Genomic DNA, 19,799 nt, shown 5'->3' on the forward strand with positions numbered 1-19,799 from the left:
CTCGTCGTTTTTTCCACCGCCAACTAATAACTCATCTCTTCTCATGTGCGCTCTAGTCTTTCTCCACTCTCTGCCAGTCAGTTGAAAGCAAGGTCATGAGACCTCTTAGTGAACATACGCTCTACACATTTCTATAACATAAGATACATCAGCCAATATTATTCTCTGATCCCGATCTAGTTGTCACTACTGCAGGATTGTATGTAGCCTCCTCCCTTAAGCTGCGTAAAGGCTGCAGGGAAAACACCCCAGCCCTAATAATTCCAGCAGACCATGGGGTCATTTGATAAGACAAATAATGTACAGGAGGGATTATGTCCATTTGCTCTTCCGTGTAAAATGTCCGATTCGTGCAATTTTTGTAATTTCTCAAATGGAGTGGAAATGAAAAAAGTAAAAACCATGGGAAAATTGCCTTCATTATTCATTATTCATTATTCATTATTCCAATCCGTTTTGGAAAAAAGTAGAAATTCAACCTGCAAATTTCACTTTCCAAACACATTTACAAAGGATTACTATGGAACCAGCCTGCTTTTATCAGATCAGATCCCGATACCTAAGCCAAGTAAAATGTTTCCGCGGACCCAGTCTCCTGACGTCAAAATATCTTGAGTCACTGAAAGAGAGCTTCACATCTTCGAAACTTGACCGAGAATCAATAGAAACTGTTGCTTACATAGTACAATCTCTCTTTGTAAAAATCTTACTTTTGATTAAAACAAATAAAAAATAAAATAAAAAAAAGTAAAACCTTGGGAAATTACCTTTTATTATTCATTATTCCAATCCGTTTTGGAAAAAAGTAGAAATGCCACCTGAAAATTACACTTTCCAAGCACATTTATAAAGGCTTACTATGGAACCAGCCTGCTTTTACCAAGTGCACAAAAGTCAGGGGATTTCAAGGAAATCCTTTGTTTTTTCTGCCAGCATACAATTACAGAGCGTGAACAAACTATGGTGCTCTTTGAATGCGGAGCGGGAACGCAACAATGAAATGTATATTCCTTTACACACCCCTTATCTGCCACCAAATGACAATAAAATCCCTAGATCTTAAAAATGAAAGCATAAATGGCTTGTCCCTTTCTTGTACTCTATACTTTTATGATGCTGGGGTTTACAAAATCCCTCCCAACCCCACGTGATTAAACTCGGCATAAGCAGTGTATGTCAGTAACCAGCATGCACCAGTACCCGCCAACCCACTGCAAGGACTTTGCTCTTTACCTTAACAAGGTCAATTATCAGACTTGCTTGGGGTCCCACACACAGACATCCCTCTTACCTGGAACCGTTGTTTATGAGAATGCTCTCCCGGATGGTGAGGGTGCAATAGTACCATACCAGCAGGAAGTTGAAGAGGGCGTCTGTTACCCTGTAAGGGAGATGGCAGAAGACATTGCAAGAAATTAAAGGAGGTAGTTGGAATTACATCAGCACATTGGGTCTCTTTGAGGGAAACCGTAACAAGGAACAATGTGCATATCTACAACTACAGGAGAGTCCCTGAAACCACAGCAACACCGCTGAAATGGAAGTATGAGGACAATGGACTGGCCGGCAAAAGACAGGTCAATGCATTGATGACTATTGCTTCATGCCTGAAATCCAACGGTATATTATTTTCAGCTTCCAAGATAATTTGCAGTCCCTTAGAATAGGAAATCATAGGCAATGTACAGCTTTGAGCCCAACAAATAGTACATTCCATTCTGTGTGTCATGTTAAATATTCTCTTGTTTCTTAGCAAATTAACTACAATAATAATTTACAATCAGGAAATGATGGACACAAGTAGAAAGCCTCTAAAATTCTGTTGTTGGGCAATAGGGCGCAAGGTCTGAGATTTACCATTTCTCTCCAATAATCCCACTTTCAATTTAATTTGTACTAGATGCATGAAGACCTTCCCCGTTATGACAGCACATACTGTGCACTTGCTGCTTGAGATTAACTGCTGGGATGTGGAAGGAGAAGCCACCTCTTCCAGTGAGCCCCCCCCCTACAAAGGAAGACAAGGTGCTTAGATCAACAGAGGAAACATAAGACCAACCAAGGGTCTTGACTTTTCTTATTCATTTTCCGTAGCCATGGCTAAAAAACCAGCAAAACATCAACCGCAGCTTTAGTTAAAGTACCAGTGGTAATCACACATGCAATGTCAAAAAGGTGATGCTTTTAAGGTTCAGTTGTCAAGTCACTGAATACCAAAACCAGTACAATTTGAGGAATGACCAACAAGCATGCATGATCTCCACTGCAATTGATCACACGTCATTTTTTCTCATACGTAATATTTCCGAAAATCCAGAGAACATTGTTTGTTGGGTTGAGGGCCCGAAACCTGTCTCTGATTTTAGCGTTTGTGACGTCCCAGTTTATGGTAGCGCGCATGCGCGGGCCTCGTTGTGACCCGCACTTGCGCCGTAGGAATAAACTGCGTCCGTGCGGCATTTGCCGCCGGGACGCGCCGCGAGCAACATCGCGTCCCGTGTCCTCATTGTGTGAATGCGTGTGCGTGTGCCTGCAAGGGCCGTGGGGCCACACACAACAACTGGCAACGAGGCGGGAGTGCCGCCACAGCGTTCGCCCAACGCATGTGGGCGTACAATCCGCATCATTACGCGATGGCACGACGCGAACCTAGCGTGAACATTCTTTTCTCCTCAGAGCAGTAGGGGCCTGAAAAGGTGCTTGTGCGCTGCTACCCAGAGAAGAGAAAATCAATTTTTGGAACATTTGACTGTCCCCAACAACCTGGGGACAACCTGGAAATACAGACACAAGGAGAAGAGGCGACAGACAACAGCCGGAGGTACGTTTAGCCCCACCCCAGCCAGGTTTGCGGCCTCTAACACACCCAGAGGTGCCTGTGCGACCTATGAAGATGGCCAGTAGCGACGAAGAAACAGAAGTAGCGACAAGAGCGGTGAGGACGCAACAGGGGTCGCCGTTACCAATGCAGGAGTTTGATACGTCGGGACCCCCGTCCAAACTAGGCCCCAGGTGGCTACTATGGGTAAAGAAGCTCGAGATGTACTTCACTGCGACCGGAACCACCAACGATGATGCAAAAAGGGCGACCCTTCTGTATTCGGCCGGGCTGGACGTAATGCGCATCTACGAATCACTCACCCTGCCAGTGGTCACTTACACCACTGTCAAGACTGCGCTAGAGAACCACTTCATTCCACAGTCGAATGTCGACTATGAAAGGTTTTTGTTCTGCAGAGAGAAGCAAAGGGAGGAAGAATCCCTCGATCAATTCTGTGCCAGACTGAGGCTGATGGCCAGCACATGTTGCTGGGACAACGAGGAGTTGATGATAAGAAACCAGGTCCTCCAGGGCTGCAGCTCAGGTAAATTGCGGCGACAAGCGCTGAGAGAACCGGGGTGGACACTACAGCAGATACTAGATAGTGGCCGGACGTACGAGCTGGCAGAATCCAGGGGAGCGACCATGGACGCAGCGGTTAGGCCAAGCACGCGGGAAGAAGCTTTTGCCATGAACAAACAGACCAAGCTGAAGGATAAGTGGGTCCCGAAGACAACTGAGAACCGACATCCTGCAGCGCCCGGATCACTCTGCCAAGACTGCGGATATGACCTGCCACATGTAGAGGAATGTCCTGCTAAAACAAGATCCTGTGGACGGTGCAATGGACCGGGGCACTATGCCCGCACGTGCCGCGCCCCCGCTCCTGTGCCTACACAGAGAGGCCCCGCGAGAGCACGGGGCAGCGGTTTCAGAAGGTAGCGCAGCATCGCAGCTCTCGAACAAGAGATAGAGGTTGCAGCTTGCAGAGGAAGAGGAAGAGGAGGAGGAGGACGAAGAAGAAGTATTTTTCATTTCAAACATTGCCTCAAGAAGCAAACGGAAGAGACAACCCAAGTGTGTGGTGAACATATTGGGTGTGCCGACGCAGATCCTCATCGACACCGGTGCATCTGTATGCATGCTGGCGGAGGAACACTATCAAAGACTTCCAGGCCCCCCGGCACTGGACAAATCCATGGCGAAGATATTCACTTTTGGAGGAGACACCCCGTTACCACTCAAGGGAGTGTTCGTGTCACCGGTATCGAGAGGAGAAAACACCATCAAGGCAAGGTTCTTTGTCACGGACGTTAGCCCTCACTCGCTACTCAGCTGCGCTGCATCGGAGGCCCTCAATTTGGTTCATTTTGCATATGGAGTTTACCAGATTGACATCGAAACGCTGCTGGACAAGTTCTCAGGCATCTTCGAGGGAATAGGGAAGCTGAAAGCACCCCCGGTGCGCCTACATATCGATGAGTCCATCAGACCGACAGCCCTTAAGCACCGAAGGATACCATTCCACCTCAGGGAGAAGGTGGAGGAAGAACTCCGATCACTCGTTAGCATGGACATTATTGAGAGAGTGGAGGGGCCGACACCCTGGGTGTCACCGATTGTGGTGGCTCCCAAGCCGAAACAGCCCGGTGCAGTGAGAATTTGCCTAGACATGCGCCTTCCAAACGACGCAATCAAGATGGAGAGGCACATTACTCCAACTCTAGATGACATCATCCGAGAGCTACAAGGGGCAAGAGTATTTTCAAAACTGGACCTACGGGCGGGATACCACCAGCTTGAGCTGCACCTGGACTCCAGATTCATAACGACCTTCACGACGCATGACGGTCTATACCAATTTAAACGCCTGAGCTTCGGAGTGTCGTCGGCTGCCGAAGTATTTCAGAACACCAGCGTTGGCAGGCCTAAAAGGCGTATTGAACATGAGCGACGACATCTTAGTATTCGCGGATTCGGAAAGGGAGCACATGAAGAGACTGGAGAGCACGCTCCAGAGACTGAAGAACTTAGGGCTCACCCTACATCGACAAAAGTGCGAGTTTTTCAAAGACTGCATTGGTTTCTTCGGCTTCATCTTTCACGCGGCCAGAGTGTCACCTGACCCGGCCAAAGTCAAGGACATTAAAGAAGCCGCCCCCCCACAATCCCCCACGGAAGTAAGGAGTTTCCTGGGGATGGTAACCTACTGCGGGCGTTTCATCAAAGGGCTGGCGTCGCTGGCAGAACCGCTCAGGGTGCTAACAAGGAACGACGCAGTGTGGAAGAGGGGTGCCAGTGAACAAGAAGCATTTCAGGACCTGAAGAACGCCCTGTCCGATGGGGACACCATGGCATACTTCAACCCCAAGGTGGAATCGGAGGTGGTGGTGGATGCGAGTCCGGTGGGAGAAGGGGCTGTGCTGATGCAACCCGATGAACGCGGGGACATGCGTCCCATCGCCTACGCAAGTAAGGCCCTTTCAAACACGGAAATGAGATACTCGCAGATCGAACGGGAGGTGTTGGCCATCCTGTGGGGATGTCGCCATTTCCGCTTATACATCTTGGGCAATCCCGTCGTGGTGGTGACCGACCACAAGCCGCTACTGCCCATACTTGCAGGCGTGTCATCCAAGCCGCCCCCCAGGATCGAAAGGTGGATGCTGGCCCTGATGGAGTATGGTGTGCGACTGATTTATCGACCAGGAACAAACAACCCGGCCGACTATTTGTCGCGCCACCCCAACAAGGAAAACACCAATGGCACTCTCCAGAATTTCAATAGCGACGGAATCCTCCAACGACGAGGTGTTTAGCATCATCAAAACCGCAGTGAGAGCGGTGATTGGAGGGAGGTGCTGCGCAACAACTCGCGCCGACAAGAGGAGGCCCAGAGAGACCTCCAGGCACTCTGGAAAGTGAGAGATGAACTCTCCGTCTCAGACGATGGGCTGATACTCAGAGGGCGACAAATCGTCATTCCACGGGCACTGAGGACAAGGGTGCTCAAACTGGCCCATATTGGTCATCAGGGGATAGTCAAAACGAAGGCACGGCTAAGACCCAAAGTCTGGTTCCCAGATTTGGAGGGGAGAGTAGAGAGCTTCGTGAGGAGATGTGTGGTTTGCCAGGCGGCGATCCCAGGAGACAGAGCCCCACCGATAAGATCGATGGAGCGCAGCAACAAGCCATGGGGGACTGTTCACGTGGACTTCAGTTCGACTGGTCGTGGCATGTACTTTCTGGTAGCAGTCGACCAATGGTCCAGATACCACGAGGTGGAAGTGGTGGAGTCGACGGCGACAGAGTTCGCGACGAAGGCGTTGGACAAAATGTTCGCCACACACGGATTAACGGACCTACTGTGCTCAGACAACGGGCCGCCGTTCACAGGCAGCCAGTTCGCAACCTACCTCCGAGAAAGGGGGATCCAGCATCGCAGAGTGTCCCCACTCTGGCCGCGAGCCAACGGTGAGGCCGAAAGAATGATGCGGACCCTCAACAAGGTTCTAAGAATTTCCGCCAGTGGCGGTGAAGACCTGGAGAGAAAACTAGTGGAATTTCTACTAGAGTATCGCACGACGCCCCACCAGTCCACGAGAGTGGCTCCCGCCGAAGCACTGTTCGGACGATGCCCGAGGGGAATGCTACCGGAAGAGGAGGGCCGTCTGCCAGGAATGATCGATAACGAGGGAGTCCAGGAAGAACGGGCCAGGCGCAACAACAAAGAAAGTGAACGGAGGGGTCTGCAGGAAAGGGAAGTGCGAGTAGGGGACACGGTGCTGGTCAGAAACCGGCACCCCGAAGGGAAGTTGTCCCTACCAATTGAGCCGCGCCCGTGGAAGGTAACGCATGTGAAAGGCACGATGGTGACGGCGGCCTGCGACCGAGGAACAGTCACGCGCAACTGATCCTTCTTCAAAAGACTCGAGGTGCCCGCTGAGAACGGGGCTCCGGAGGAATCCGTGGGTCGGGAGGAGCCACCTGGAGATCCGGAGGGTGAACAAGCCAGGGCCTCCACAGACTCTGAATCGGGGTGTGCCACACCGCCCACCACCTCGCCAAGGTACCCGGTCCGCCGTGAGCAGAGGCTACCGGGGCATCTCAAGGACTACGTCCTGGACTCAGGTGACTGAGCCGAGAAAGTGAGGTGAGACTTAAAGTTGACAATGCCACCGCCCATATGGTCACAAGCTGCGCAGGGGTGTGCCCACCCCGAAGGTTTACACTGTTTTGGTTAAAGTTAAAAAGGGATGTGACGTCCCAGTTTATGGTACCGCGCATGCGCCGTAGGAATAAACTGCGTCTGTGCGGCAGTTGCCGCCGGGACGCGCAGTGAGCAACATCGCGTCCCGTGTCCTCATTGTGTGAATGCGTGTGCGTGTGCCTGCAAGGGCCGTGGGGCCACACACAACAGCGTTGAGCATCAATCACTCCTGTTATGGCTCACTTTTTTTTCTTCACTGTACCGGTGCTCGAAGTGGGAGGGAGTGGTGCTCCTTTACTTTAAAAAACAAAAAAAAAGGTTTTACTGTTTCGATACTTTTATTTTAAATAGAAATCTTTTCAGAATGGTTTCGTTTTAAAATAAAAGTGTAGGAAGAAGTTGAAACGTGTACTTCAGTGCACTGCACTGAACATTACCATAGATAACAGGTGTGCTTGTTTGGGGATTTGGACTGCACGTGGGATGGGGCGTTGCAACGGGGTTTGTGGGGGAGCGCACGTAGGCAAGCAGGGAACATAGGTCCACTACTTCTTTCGTACACCACTGCACTGGACCCTGCACAAGGGTCTCTTTGCTGCCTGTGCAATCACCTCTTTTAAACAATGTGATAGTTCTTCAGCACATTGCTGTTTGATTTTACATTCATTTTTAATTGGGTGTCATAAAGCATAGTGGGAGCCACAAAAGGGTCCCAACACGAAAACCTCTGCAAACTGATTTCTGTAAATGCAAACTACTCAGATCAAGCAAAGAAACATTTCAGGGCAGTCTTGCTTAACCGTTAGTTGAACCAGTTCCAAGTTATCCTTAAGTTCAAGAATTCAGTGGTAGAGCGCTCGAGACCCGGGCCAAGATGGCTGCTCTCGATAGGGCTCCGCCACGCCTAGCGACATCTTTTCAGAATCCTGCTAACATCGCTTTTTTTGTAACTCTATGGCCTACATCAGAGACCCGCATTCAGCGTGGGTCCCGATGCGCCGCAGTGGCAATTCCCAGCATGCCCTATGGAAACAGATAATGGAAGACTCGAATGCTGAGCCGAGGCGCCCGATGGAAAGGCCACGTCAGATCGAGGGTCGGTGTAAAAATAGCGGCGTCAGAGACCCAGATCAGACTGGCCTTGGAAGGACAACATTCCTTAGGCCCTCGGAGTAGTGGAGGTCTCTGCACGCTCGCACGCAGCATGCCCCTTTACAGACGGACGTCTCCAGGGCACGGGTGTGTGGTTCACAAGAGCATTAGACAAAGAAGACCATGTGCCAGCTGGAATATTTGCGCAGTGACATTGCTGCGGCCAGAGTAGGGATGGCTGGGAGCCAGATCTCTGTAGGGCACTAAAGACACTGCAATGTAGGATGGCACAAATTATGGAGAGAGGAGAAAATCGTTAAACAAATTAAACGCCCGGGCCTGAAAGAAGGAGCACCCTGGCATAGTGAAACAAACCATAGCTCTCAACTCACACGCTTTTGGCGGGTGTCACCCGCCTCGTAAACAGCTGACTCACCCGCCAAGCCACCTTCACGCCCATTCGTTTCAATGGGCCTATCACCCGCCAAAAATAAAATCGGGTGTTTTCACCCGCCTTTGCGACATAAATGGTTGAGAGCTATGAACAAACACTGCTACAGGAGGCAAAGGCATATAAATATGGGTAAACACGACAAACCTCAACCCAAGTTGACTTCGGAACTGGTACTCCTGGCAAGAAAATAAACACATGACAACAGGAATGTAGATTACCCCTGCTAGCTGCGCAGGGAGTATTAATTCTATTAAAGACTAGGAGGCGAGCATTATGCTTCATCTTCACTTTATTCTACTCTTCACAGCAGATCTTCACTTTATTCTACTCTTCACAGCAGTTCAACAAACACAATAAAACTCTTGAAAAAGTGTCCAACAACAAACTTTTCTCTTAACACACTACAAAGTCCATGAGCCTCTGCAGTCCAAGCTCCTTCCATCAGCCACAACCCACTTCCTGTGCATGGGCTCCTCCTCTGCTTTTACTTGCTCTGAATGTCCATATAACTTCCATAACTGTTCCTCGCTAACGACGCAAAGCCTTCATTAACTCGATAACTCAACTGCCGAACCCTCGGCCTTCTAGATTCCTTTGTCTTCAGTTACTCTTCTGGTCTTCCCCTAATAATCAAAACCAATAGAAAGTCTTTAGGGTGGAGTCTACGTGTTGTATTTACTATCATAAGAACAATACAAATGTAAATCGACAGTACAATACTCGGGTGGGAATTTAATGCTCGCCTCCTAGTCTTTAATAGAATTAATACTCCCTGCGCAGCTAGCAGGGGTAATCTACATTATATGACAAGACTGGAGGCGAGCATTATGCTTGTTCAAAGCTCCCCCAACACCGTAACTGCTACATTCTCTGTTGGTTTAAAATAAAACTCTTTAAACGTGCGTTCACACGACCAGTCTGCTGCTAACATTATTTCCCTTAAAGATACACCGGCCCTTACGGCTCTCGAGGCCATTGCCCCTCTCACAGAATGAGCTCCATACATGCTCACATTCACTCCTGCAGCCTGCATAATCTCTTTGACCCGTCTCGCGATAGTTGCAGTAGTTACTGCGTGAAAAGGCTTCCTACGAGCTATCAGAAGCTGCGTGGTACCTACTGCTCTATATTCCGCCGTCCTGCTCTCGTATTCCTTAATGCAACGTGCGACGCACCATTTCACATTACTCGGAAAATAGGGATAATGTACCGAGGTGGTCCCTGTCTTAGTTCTCTTCACTATCGAGAAAGTCACTCCCTCCGGCCCGAACGACCTCCTGGAAACCTCCAACGCTCTCACGTCCGACACTCGTTTGCAGGATACCAAGCACAATAGCATAGCTAGCTTGCCTGATAGCTGCTTGAGTGAGAGATACCTATCTGATGGCCAATCCGCTAGTAATCGTAGCACTACCGCTACGTCCCACGTTGAGCTATATCTGGGCTCCGGTGGCACCTTAAACTTTGCTCCTCTAATGAGCCTTACTACTGCAGGGTGTTCTCCTGCTGGCGCTCCTTCAATCGGCAAATGGCCTGCTGAAATGGCCGATCTGTATACCCCTATAGTACGGAAGGCTCTCCCGTCCTGCAACAAATGCGCTAAGAAGTTCAAAATTTCCACTACAGGCGCTGAAATGGGATGAACACCTCTGTTCTTACTCCAGCTGGACCACCTAGCCCAAGCTGCGTCATAGCTCCTCCTAGTGGATGGCGCCCAGGATTCAGCGATAAGCTCCGCAGCTTGCTTCGAAATTCCTGGCAGCGCCCAGCGTCTCCTGCTGAAGTAATTCCTTGTCTGAACGTTGAGCCGGGAGGCAAATAGGTCTATGTGCACCGGGCCCCATCTCGCGTTCAATTCTCAAAATACTATTGGATCTAGCCTCCAGTCGCTGGAGTCCGTCAGATACCGCGAGTTCCAGTCCGCCACCGAATTCAGGGCGCCTGGTAGATATTCTGCTGTCACTGACGTCTTCGATTCTAGGCAGAAGTGCCACAAATCCTTCGCTAGCTCCGCTTACATCTTGGACCTTGTCCCCCCTAGGTGGTTGATATATCGTACCGCCGATATGTTGTCCATCTTCAACAGGACACAAGATTTTACTCTGTCTTTCGTGAATGCCTTGATCGCAAACGAACCGCTAGGAGCTCCAGACAATTTATATGAAGGCGAAGTTCCTCTTCGCTCCACTTGCCTCCGGTCTGTAAAGACCCACACCTGGCTCCCCAGCCCTTTCGGCTGGCATCTGATTCTACGATCAGATCCGGACTGTCTCCGAATATGGCTCGCCCATTCCAGGCGTCCATATTCCTCAACCACCATTCTAGTTCCGTAATGGATTCCGAATCTAGGGGTACCGACTGATGATACTTCAATCCCTGCTGGAGGTGTCTGAACTTCAACCTCTGCAGCGCTCTGTAATGCAACGGGCTCGGAAATATGGCCTGGATAGATGCTGGTAGCAACCCTACTATCCGTGCCAAAGTCCTGAGTGATACCTGTCGCTTCTCTAAGCATGCTCTGATCTCCCTCTTGATATCTTTTATCTTCCAAGGTGGGAGTTCTAGTGTCGCTTTCCTGGTATCTAGCACAAACCCCAGGAAATCTAACCTTTGTGCTGGCGTGGTGTCGGACTTCTCTGTATTCACCAGAAACCCTAGTGATCCCAGAAGGTCCTGCACCCACTGTGTCTGATAAACCAGCACCTCCCGATCCTCTGCTAAGAGTAAGAGATCGTCCAGATAAATGATCAACCTCACTCCCTTCTCTCTGATTGCCGCCGCTACCGGCTTCATCAGCTTCGTGAAAGCCCAGGGAGCTGACGCAAGACCGAATGGCATCGTCTTGAATTGCCAGAACTGCCCCTGCCAGTGAAAAGCTAGGAATGATCTGTACTCCTTGAGCCCTGGGATCGTCAGGTATGCGTCCTTCAAGTCGAGACGCGTCAACCAGTCTCCCTCTCTCAGGGAGTGCCTTAGCTGATGGATACCCTCCATCTTGAAAAGTCGGTATATAATCCATCCGTTGAGCTCTTTGAGATTTATAACTGGTCGCACTTTCTCCTTCCTGCGAACCAGGAACATGTTGCTCACAAACCTTGGAGCTGACTCGCACTTCTCTATCGCTCGCTTGCGCACTAATTGCGCTAACTCGCTGTCTAAGCATGCTTGCTCTGCTTGCGCCAGCTTCTGCCTCTGGGGTCTGCTGAACTGTACTGGGTTTTCTACAAAATCTAGGAGCAAACCTCTGACGGTCTGCAATACCCAGGAATCGCTTGAAAGCGCGCGCCAATTCTCCAAAAACATGCGCGTCCTCCCTCCAACGGGGGGATACTCCTTCGCTCTCACCTGGTGTAAAACCTTGGCCTCGCCCTGATCCTCTGGATCTGCGTCCTCTCGGGAACCTCCCTCTGGAGGGGAAAAAGGTGTCTTGGCCCTTGTTCTCCCAGTACTGGGCTCTGGATGTTTGGGATCTTCTTCCCCCTTGGCCGCGACCGGCTGCTCGACCCCTGAAACGGCCGGTCCCGCCAAAAACTCTACTCGGGAAGATCCTGCGGATCGATGCCTGGGCCTTCTCTAAGGGCGCATACGTTCCGCCAAAGCGCCCCATCTCCTTCCCAAATGTCTCCCCAAACAGGAGACCCTGAGCTCCTTCTCCCGCTTCATAAGAAGCCAAATCACTAAGCTTAGAGTCTATCTTCAGAAGGAGACCTCTCCGCCGTTCTGACGCAATAGCGCAGTTAGCGTTCCCAAGAAGGCAGACTGCCCTCTGGGCCCAGCCGGCGAGAGCCTCGGGGTCCACCTCTTCCCAGGTATCCTTTGCCCTCTCTGCGAGGTCCATAATCTTCGCCAGCGGACCGGCCAGGTCCAAAACTTTTTCCTGGCAGCTTCTCCAGGATCTATCGATGCCCTTGCGCGGGTCCTTGACTGATTTAGAAACAAAGGTCAACATCTTTGGGTCCAGTTCGGGGGCCTCAGCTACCTTTCCCGGAAGGTCCGGGCGTGGACACTCAGCCCGAAGGCGCTGTCTTACTTCTTTATCTAGCGCCTTGCGCATTCTCGCTGCCATATATTGCGTCACCCGGGGACATGGCTGCCATTCGGAGGACCTTGGGTTGCGGATACTGTCTGGGTCGAACATATCGTCCTGGGGCTCCAGGAGATGTTTCTCCTTTCGTACCTTCTTTCCCCCTTCTCGGGATGGCCCAGTCGTCTTCTGCGACTTCCTCGTCTCCCTGCGAGGTCCGATCCTCTACCAGCTCTTCTTCCGAGCTTGGGTCTTCTCCAGCGTTTTCTTCCCCTGGAGATGGGGTCAAGAGGTGTGGCACTTAAGCCTCCTTCAACTTCGCAAACGCGTCAACCACCTCTCGGGCCTTGTCTTCTGCCCCTTCCAAAGAGCCCCGGGGGTCGTCAGAGAATTTTCTCTTAAGGGCTGTCTTACTCCCCTTACTCCCCTCTTCTGAGGGTTCTGCGGGCGTACTTTTCCAGGTCTTGGTGCTTGTACTGGGTTGGGATAGCCACGCTTCCAGCGACTCCAGTCTCTTCTGCAGGGGTCTGACCCCTTCCGCCACTGCATCTACTAGGGAGGTACCCAGCACTTTCTTAAAGCTGGCAGCGAGGTCCTCATTCTGTTCCTCCTCGCTCCACTCGAACTCCGACATTATGTTGTTGTGCTCTGTGCCCAAAATACCTGCCACAGGTGTCTTAGCACGCCCCTTCTCCCTTAGATGCACTGCTATAGAATATATATTTTTTTTATTTTTTTTTTCTTTTGTGGCTGCACCGACCTCCTTTGCCTTCTGGCCAGCTGCGAGACACCTCGCTTCAATGCGCTGTCTTTCCTGTGTACAGGGCTTCTCACTGCCCCTCTCCTCCAGCTGATCTCCCTCAGCTGTTGTTCTGAAGCGCTGCGACCGAGGGATCGCTTAATGTGTTACAGCTAAAGCTGTGATCTCTCCTCTCGAAGCCTTTCCCTTAATATTGTCATTTCGAAGCGACGATCGGCTTCCGCGCGAGGCAGAACTCGCGATTTGCTCCTCCGACCCGCGGGTGGGGGCTCGCTCGTGGGAGCGCTATTCGCTCGGCCTCCCGAGCGTAGCTCCGCCCACCCGCGGGTGGGGGCACTCGCTGTGCTCGGCGCGTCCCGCGCTCGCGCGTGCTGGCTTCTCCCCCCCGAAGGAGGGGGCCGTTGCGCGAGCCGCCATGAGCTCGCTGCGACGCTCGTGAGGCCGGCCGCACCCCCGAAGTGCCGGTAATGCGACACGGGGCCGCCGCCTCGCGAGCCTACTCCCCTGCGTCCCCTCGGGAACGCTACTCACCTGTGGGCCCCTGCGTCGGGGTCGCCATAATTTAACACCAAACCCTTACAGTGCTTGACGCGCCGCCCGCGCGTACTCTCTGAACACTGCCTATAGAGGCAGAAACAACCTCTGCTCGCCTATTAGCGCACAACCCTGTACTGGTAAAGCTATTAGCTGTCCCAATAACCACTCTCTCCAGTCAATCCCCACAGACACACGGAGAGGAAAAATATGGTACTTATCTGCTTGAAGAGCAGTAAAAGAAGAGGAGGAGCCCATGCACAGGAAGTGGGTTGTGGCTGACGGAAGGAGCTTGGACTGCAGAGGCTCATGGACTTTGTAGTGTGTTAAGAGAAAAGTTTGTTGTTGGACACTTTTTCAAGAGTTTTATTGTGTTTGTTGAACTGCTGTGAAGAGTAGAATAAAGTGAAGATCTGCTGTGAAGAGTAGAATAAAGTGAAGATGAAGCATAATGCTCGCCTCCAGTCTTGTCATAGAATGGACCCACAACATGGCAATGTCAACGATGAGGTGGCGATAGATCTTTTTACTGAAAAAAAAGAAATGCTGCTGCAGCTCAAGGTAGGCATTGGAACTCTGGACTCCGAACTGGATGTTTTCACTTCCAAAGTTGATCTTTTAAAGTAGTGATTGCACAAGCATGGATCACGACCGGACGAAATGGAGTAGAGCGTTTCACAGGTGGACGATACAGAAGTGGAAACATCTCAAGAACGTCACAGTCAAAAATAATGACTTAAGAGACATTGGGCCTCATTACAACTCAGGCGTTAAGGTTTAACGCCACCGTTAACCCTTAACGCCTGATTCTGATTTTAACGCCCGCTTTTAGCAGGCGTTAAAATCCATGGCGCTAACCTGCCATGGTGCTAATTACGCCGCCGTAATTTACGGCGGCGTAATTAGCGCCTTCCCCACTCCCATTATGCCCTATGGGGCAAAAATGGGAATGGGGAAGGGAAAATGGGAAATGGGGATTTACCGCCCCACTCACCTTGGAATGGGGCGGTAAATCCGCCATCCACCATGGTGTAAACGGAGTTTACACCATGGTGGTAAAGTTGGTGCACTTAGCACCAAGGTTGTAATGAGGCCCATAATCCAGCACAAATAATGTCAGGATCAGGGAGTCCAACAGTAAAGCACCTACGGCACCCTATGTTATACAGTTGCTCAAGAAAATCTTTTACTCAAAGCAGTTTTCTCCAATGCTGACCGATGAGAGAGCACACAGAATACCTCTGTTGAGGCCCGCTCCTGGAACACCCCCAAGGCCCATCATTGCGTGGCTATTAAATTATTGGGACAGAGATAATATTTTGAAGCAAGCCAGGGGAAAAAGGCGACTTCCAATATGAAGGTGATCAACTACATGTGCTTTCTGACTTCTGGACAGCTGAGCAGGCCTCCAGGAAAGCATTTCAGCAGTGTTAAATGTGCCATAAGAGATAAAAACATCAAATATTCCATGCTACCTGCTTATTTTATACAAGGGTAAAATGTATTTTTTTCAGTCACCGGAATTAGCAAGTGAACTTGCTGAATCACTAAGGCTGGCTAAAAAGACATCTATATCTCCTGTGAACTCGGACGGGAAAGTGGATCAGTCTTCTGAGGCAAATACTTGATGAGGGACACACATTCCAATACTTAACACCTTTCGTGATGAAGGCAAGAAATAGATTCCGGTGGTCATCAGATTGTGGACACTCCATGCATGGCTGAAGGAACGAGACTAACGAAGCGGTCAATAATACCCTGAATAAATCAAATCTCCTTTTAGCACATCACATAATGGCTGCTAGCTGGGTATATGGATGGGCCGAGCGACTCTTCATGTGTGCACCAAGAAGGTTCTTATTTGTTGTTCATGGAAACGCACTGGCGAATTGCGGTTTTCAGTGGGACTGGTGAGCAGGGTGTATGGATTTGTTATTCAATGGTTTCTTGGAAATTGTAGGAAGAATATGGCATTCAGATAACAGACATTGATAACACAATGATGTTGGTATTATTCTATATGCAATTCAGTAATGTCCAAAACCTGGGATTAGGAATTACTGTATTAAAAGGGATATTGAAGTAAAATTGCCTACTTGGAATGTTGAGGGGTGTGAACCATCCAGTTAAAGACAGAAATATTTTATTACACCTAGAACAACATGATAGTAATGTGGTATTCCTAAAGGAAACACACCTGAAAGCTACAATAGAAACCCGATTTGCAAAAAAATAGGGATGTCACAAATGTTACTTCTCATACTCCTCATATGCCAGGGTAGTTACTATATTGATAAATTGTTCCCTAAATGTTAAACTACATGAGGAAAGTCGGGATCCTTATGGCAGATTTGTTATGGTAAACAAAGAGATTAAAGGGTGTTGCATCACCTTTATCTCCCGCTATACTCCAAACATGGCATACTATGACTGGGTTTTAGAGTCTAGAGAAATTAACTACCCTGAGAGAAAGTATGACTCTGGGGGGTGGGGAGAGGGGATTTTAAAACCATTTTAAATCCAAGATTGGACCCATTATCCCCATTTTCGCACCCCCACCTCCCCCATCCCCAAGTAGGCAAATAAGATACAATAATTATGTGAGCTTTATGGCCTGGTCGACATGTGGAGGGTTAAGAAGCCTGAAACTAAAGACTTCACATTTCATTCAACTGTACATGACCCAACAACACATATAGATTTAGTTCTGGTATCAAGTAGGGAAGCTCAATGGGATGTTCATTGTAACATATTACCACGCACCTTTTCAGACCATACATTTGTACATTTACAATTTAGATTAACACTACATAAGTTTAACATTACTGGGTGGAAATTTAAATCTACAGCTTTGGCAGAAGAGGTCTTTAAAAAAGACCTGCAAAAAGAAATACAAGGAAGACTATATGTGAACAAATTAAATGCTAAACTCTGTGAATTTGTATTTCTAAGGGGGCATAAGAACAGATCTCAATGAACAAGCAAAGAGACTTAAAGAGCTGCAATTATTAAATGCTGAACGGCTTAAATCAGAAGTGCTGGCAGATAGACAAAACCCTCCAGGGCTTCAGGAAAACTGCAGCCAGGGAAGTCAAATATTTTGGAAACCAGCAAGCTATATCACAATACAGAGAAATGCAAAAGCTAGGAGCAATATTAACACACCTTAATCAAGCAGAGCGACGGCAGACATGCATACATACTATAAAGGATGATAAAAAAAATAGTCCATAGGCACCCCTCTGCGAGAACGAACATGGCCCATTGACCCGTTCTTTGGGCAGGTACCCATTCAAGAGTCCACAGCCACACTTAAGCTCACTGTACCTTTCACAGATGGGAAATATCCATTTGCATATCAGTCTTTGTCCCGCCCACATGGGCAGTCCAGCACCGAAATGCTATGGCAATTCCCTTCTGAACAAGAGTACCAACAGCAACCCCATACACGTGTTTCAGCCTTGTTGGGCCTCATCAGTGAGGTGGAGCTGTGCCTCTCTGAGCACAGTGTAGAGAAGGAGCTAAGTACCCCCACCTCAACCACTTTACCCAGAATGCCCATATGTTGGAAACCAAAGAATGTGACATATGCAGGACAATTGAAACGACAGATGCCAAAGGAAATCCTGAAGGTTCCCATTGAGAAAATCATACCTGCATTCAAGACAGTATGATGGCCATTTAAAAAAAATCCCAGAAGAAGCAGAATGCCTGACTGACGAAGCAGATTGGTGATGTCATGCGAGAGTTGAGCTGACATACAATAGAAGCAGCAACGAGAGAATGCAGATATTCTACAAGGCATCAAGAAAGTATCGAAGATAAGCAACATCTTGGGCTCAAGATGAAAAGGCTTAGCTACAGAAACGTATAAGATATTAAGCCAGTTCACACGTGCACAAACGCAAGCAGAAGTTGTTTTCATGAGGCTAGCTTTATAGTGAATAGATTGTGGCAAGCGCCAATGTATGGATACATAGGAATGAGTAAAGAATGGATGGTCCCACAATGAACTATAAGTAGAGCTGAGCTAAAGGAGAAAGGCCTCTCAGCATGGCGCAGTTAGAAAACAAATGATTACAAGCAAAGTTTAGAAAGGCGAGGTTGAACGAGCCAAGGTCGTATTCGGCTGAGAAGAACAGAAATTAGTTACAATCTTGTGAAAGAATGAACCTCCTGTTCAGAAGCTTGGAGAGAACAAAGAAGACATCAGAGAAACATTGGAAAATAGCCTTTTTAATACACTGAAAGCTCAATTTGGTGGTCTTCAGTCACGTGGGGAGAAGGAGTTGGACGAGCAGAATGGTCACACCTACGCACGAGGGCATAGCGTGCCTCTACTTCCCTGTATCTTCCAGAGCAAAAGAACACTCCCAAGGACGAGTTCAAAGGCCTTAATTGACAACCGACCACTGAGGTTATGATGGATGATGTTCTAATTGGTGGGAAGCGGATGTTTAAAACCAACTCACCAGCACCTGGACGCTTGGCCTGCGTGCAGCTAGTGTGGGCTGAAGCATGCTGACGGAGGTTAGAAGCCAACCAATGAAAGAGGATCGCATGATTAAGGGTCCTATAATTTCATAGCCAATAGGACGTTGTTTATTTAGTGACATTCATAGTGACCTGTTTCGAGGGAAGGGCTTAGTTGCCCCACCTGATGTTAAGAAACCTATCACCTTTCTCACGCCCATTAGACGAGTATGGATTATATACTTAGATGATCACTTAGACCCTATCACTCTCTTTAGTAGGTTTTTGTAGTTTGCCACGTAGGATGACGTTAGTAATACGGAGGCTATACGTCACCTATGATGAGATTTTAGTATAAAAGTGTGCTTTTTATAAAGTTCTTTGAGACCTTGCTATGTTACGTCCTATGTTGTTCGTTGTACTGCCTGTTTTAGATAATTGATATTAAAACAGTTATCTTTTTGCCAACTCCCTGAGTCGTTTCGTTTATTGATGTTTTAGTAAACTCTGCATCCCCAGTCCTCTGAAATGTATTGCTGACCCAACTTAAAGGGCTGGAAGTTATCCAGTTCACGTGGTAGCAGAGAGAGGATGGTTTGATTTCCATCGAGATAAGTAAGCTTTGGGGTCCCCGGCAATATCGAACGACATCTGTCATTTGGCTTAAAGGACGTGAAGCTCCCTGTGGATAGCGGTTAGAATAGGTGAAGGCTTGTACAAGCGTGGGTGTGACGGGTTCCCCGGTTTCAACAATAATCCCTCCCGGCATCTACAGGAAGCTGAATGGACAGAAGGTTGGAGAGGCTGCAGAAGGAGGCATTGCAGTCCCGAGGGTCGGAAGCCGAACATACGAATCGGGAGTACAAACTGAGCAAGATGGCAAAAAATTATGAATGGGCAGTGGGAAAGGAGAGTGAGAAGGGGAAAAATGAGTAACAGTGGGTTGGAAAGGGATGGTCAACTCGAGACGATGAATGTCGAGTTTAATGGGGATAATTGACTCAAGACGATAATACCGTAAAGTAATTTAAGAAGGCTGACTTGAGGCGACGAGCGTCAAGCAACGAACCCTATGAGACGAGGATCGTCACAGTGGGATACGCCCAGTTTTTCTGGGTTTTAAAGAATGTCAGCACAATTTGTTCCCTAGAGCCCTATTATGGGTGACGTAGAACACAAACTTGTTTTAAAGAACGGTTTAAAGAGGGGAGATCACACTCAACCAGAGTATTTTTTAAGGATGAGTCTTAAAATATAGACTGATATATGTGACCGGTCAAGCATATCTGTTTGTCTGTTCGTTTTATGTATGTAAATGGTGAAAAATTAATGGAGACATTGATAGATAAGGAAATTAGAACACGAGGAAGTGAATTAAAACTGTTAATTTATGATATTGCACTGATGGCGCGTAGTGGCGACAGAGTAAAA

General features: G+C 48.7%; 1 protein-coding gene across 2 annotated transcripts in view; it reads right to left on the minus strand.

Annotated features, from left to right (window-relative positions):
- The window catches only part of TMEM120A (transmembrane protein 120A), a 473,343-nt gene that overhangs the window by 207,080 nt on the left and 246,464 nt on the right, over nt 1–19,799 (minus strand). For both annotated transcript variants that reach the window (XM_069614937.1, XM_069614938.1), the window contains one exon: nt 1,292–1,381. In XM_069614937.1, the coding sequence (XP_069471038.1) occupies nt 1,292–1,381 (90 nt within the window). The remainder of the gene's footprint in view (nt 1–1,291; nt 1,382–19,799) is intronic.

This window comes from Ambystoma mexicanum, chromosome 9, assembly GCF_040938575.1.
Source record: "Ambystoma mexicanum isolate Mex_15411 chromosome 9, UKY_AmexF1_1, whole genome shotgun sequence".
In the NCBI taxonomy this organism is placed as follows: domain Eukaryota; kingdom Metazoa; phylum Chordata; class Amphibia; order Caudata; family Ambystomatidae; genus Ambystoma; species Ambystoma mexicanum.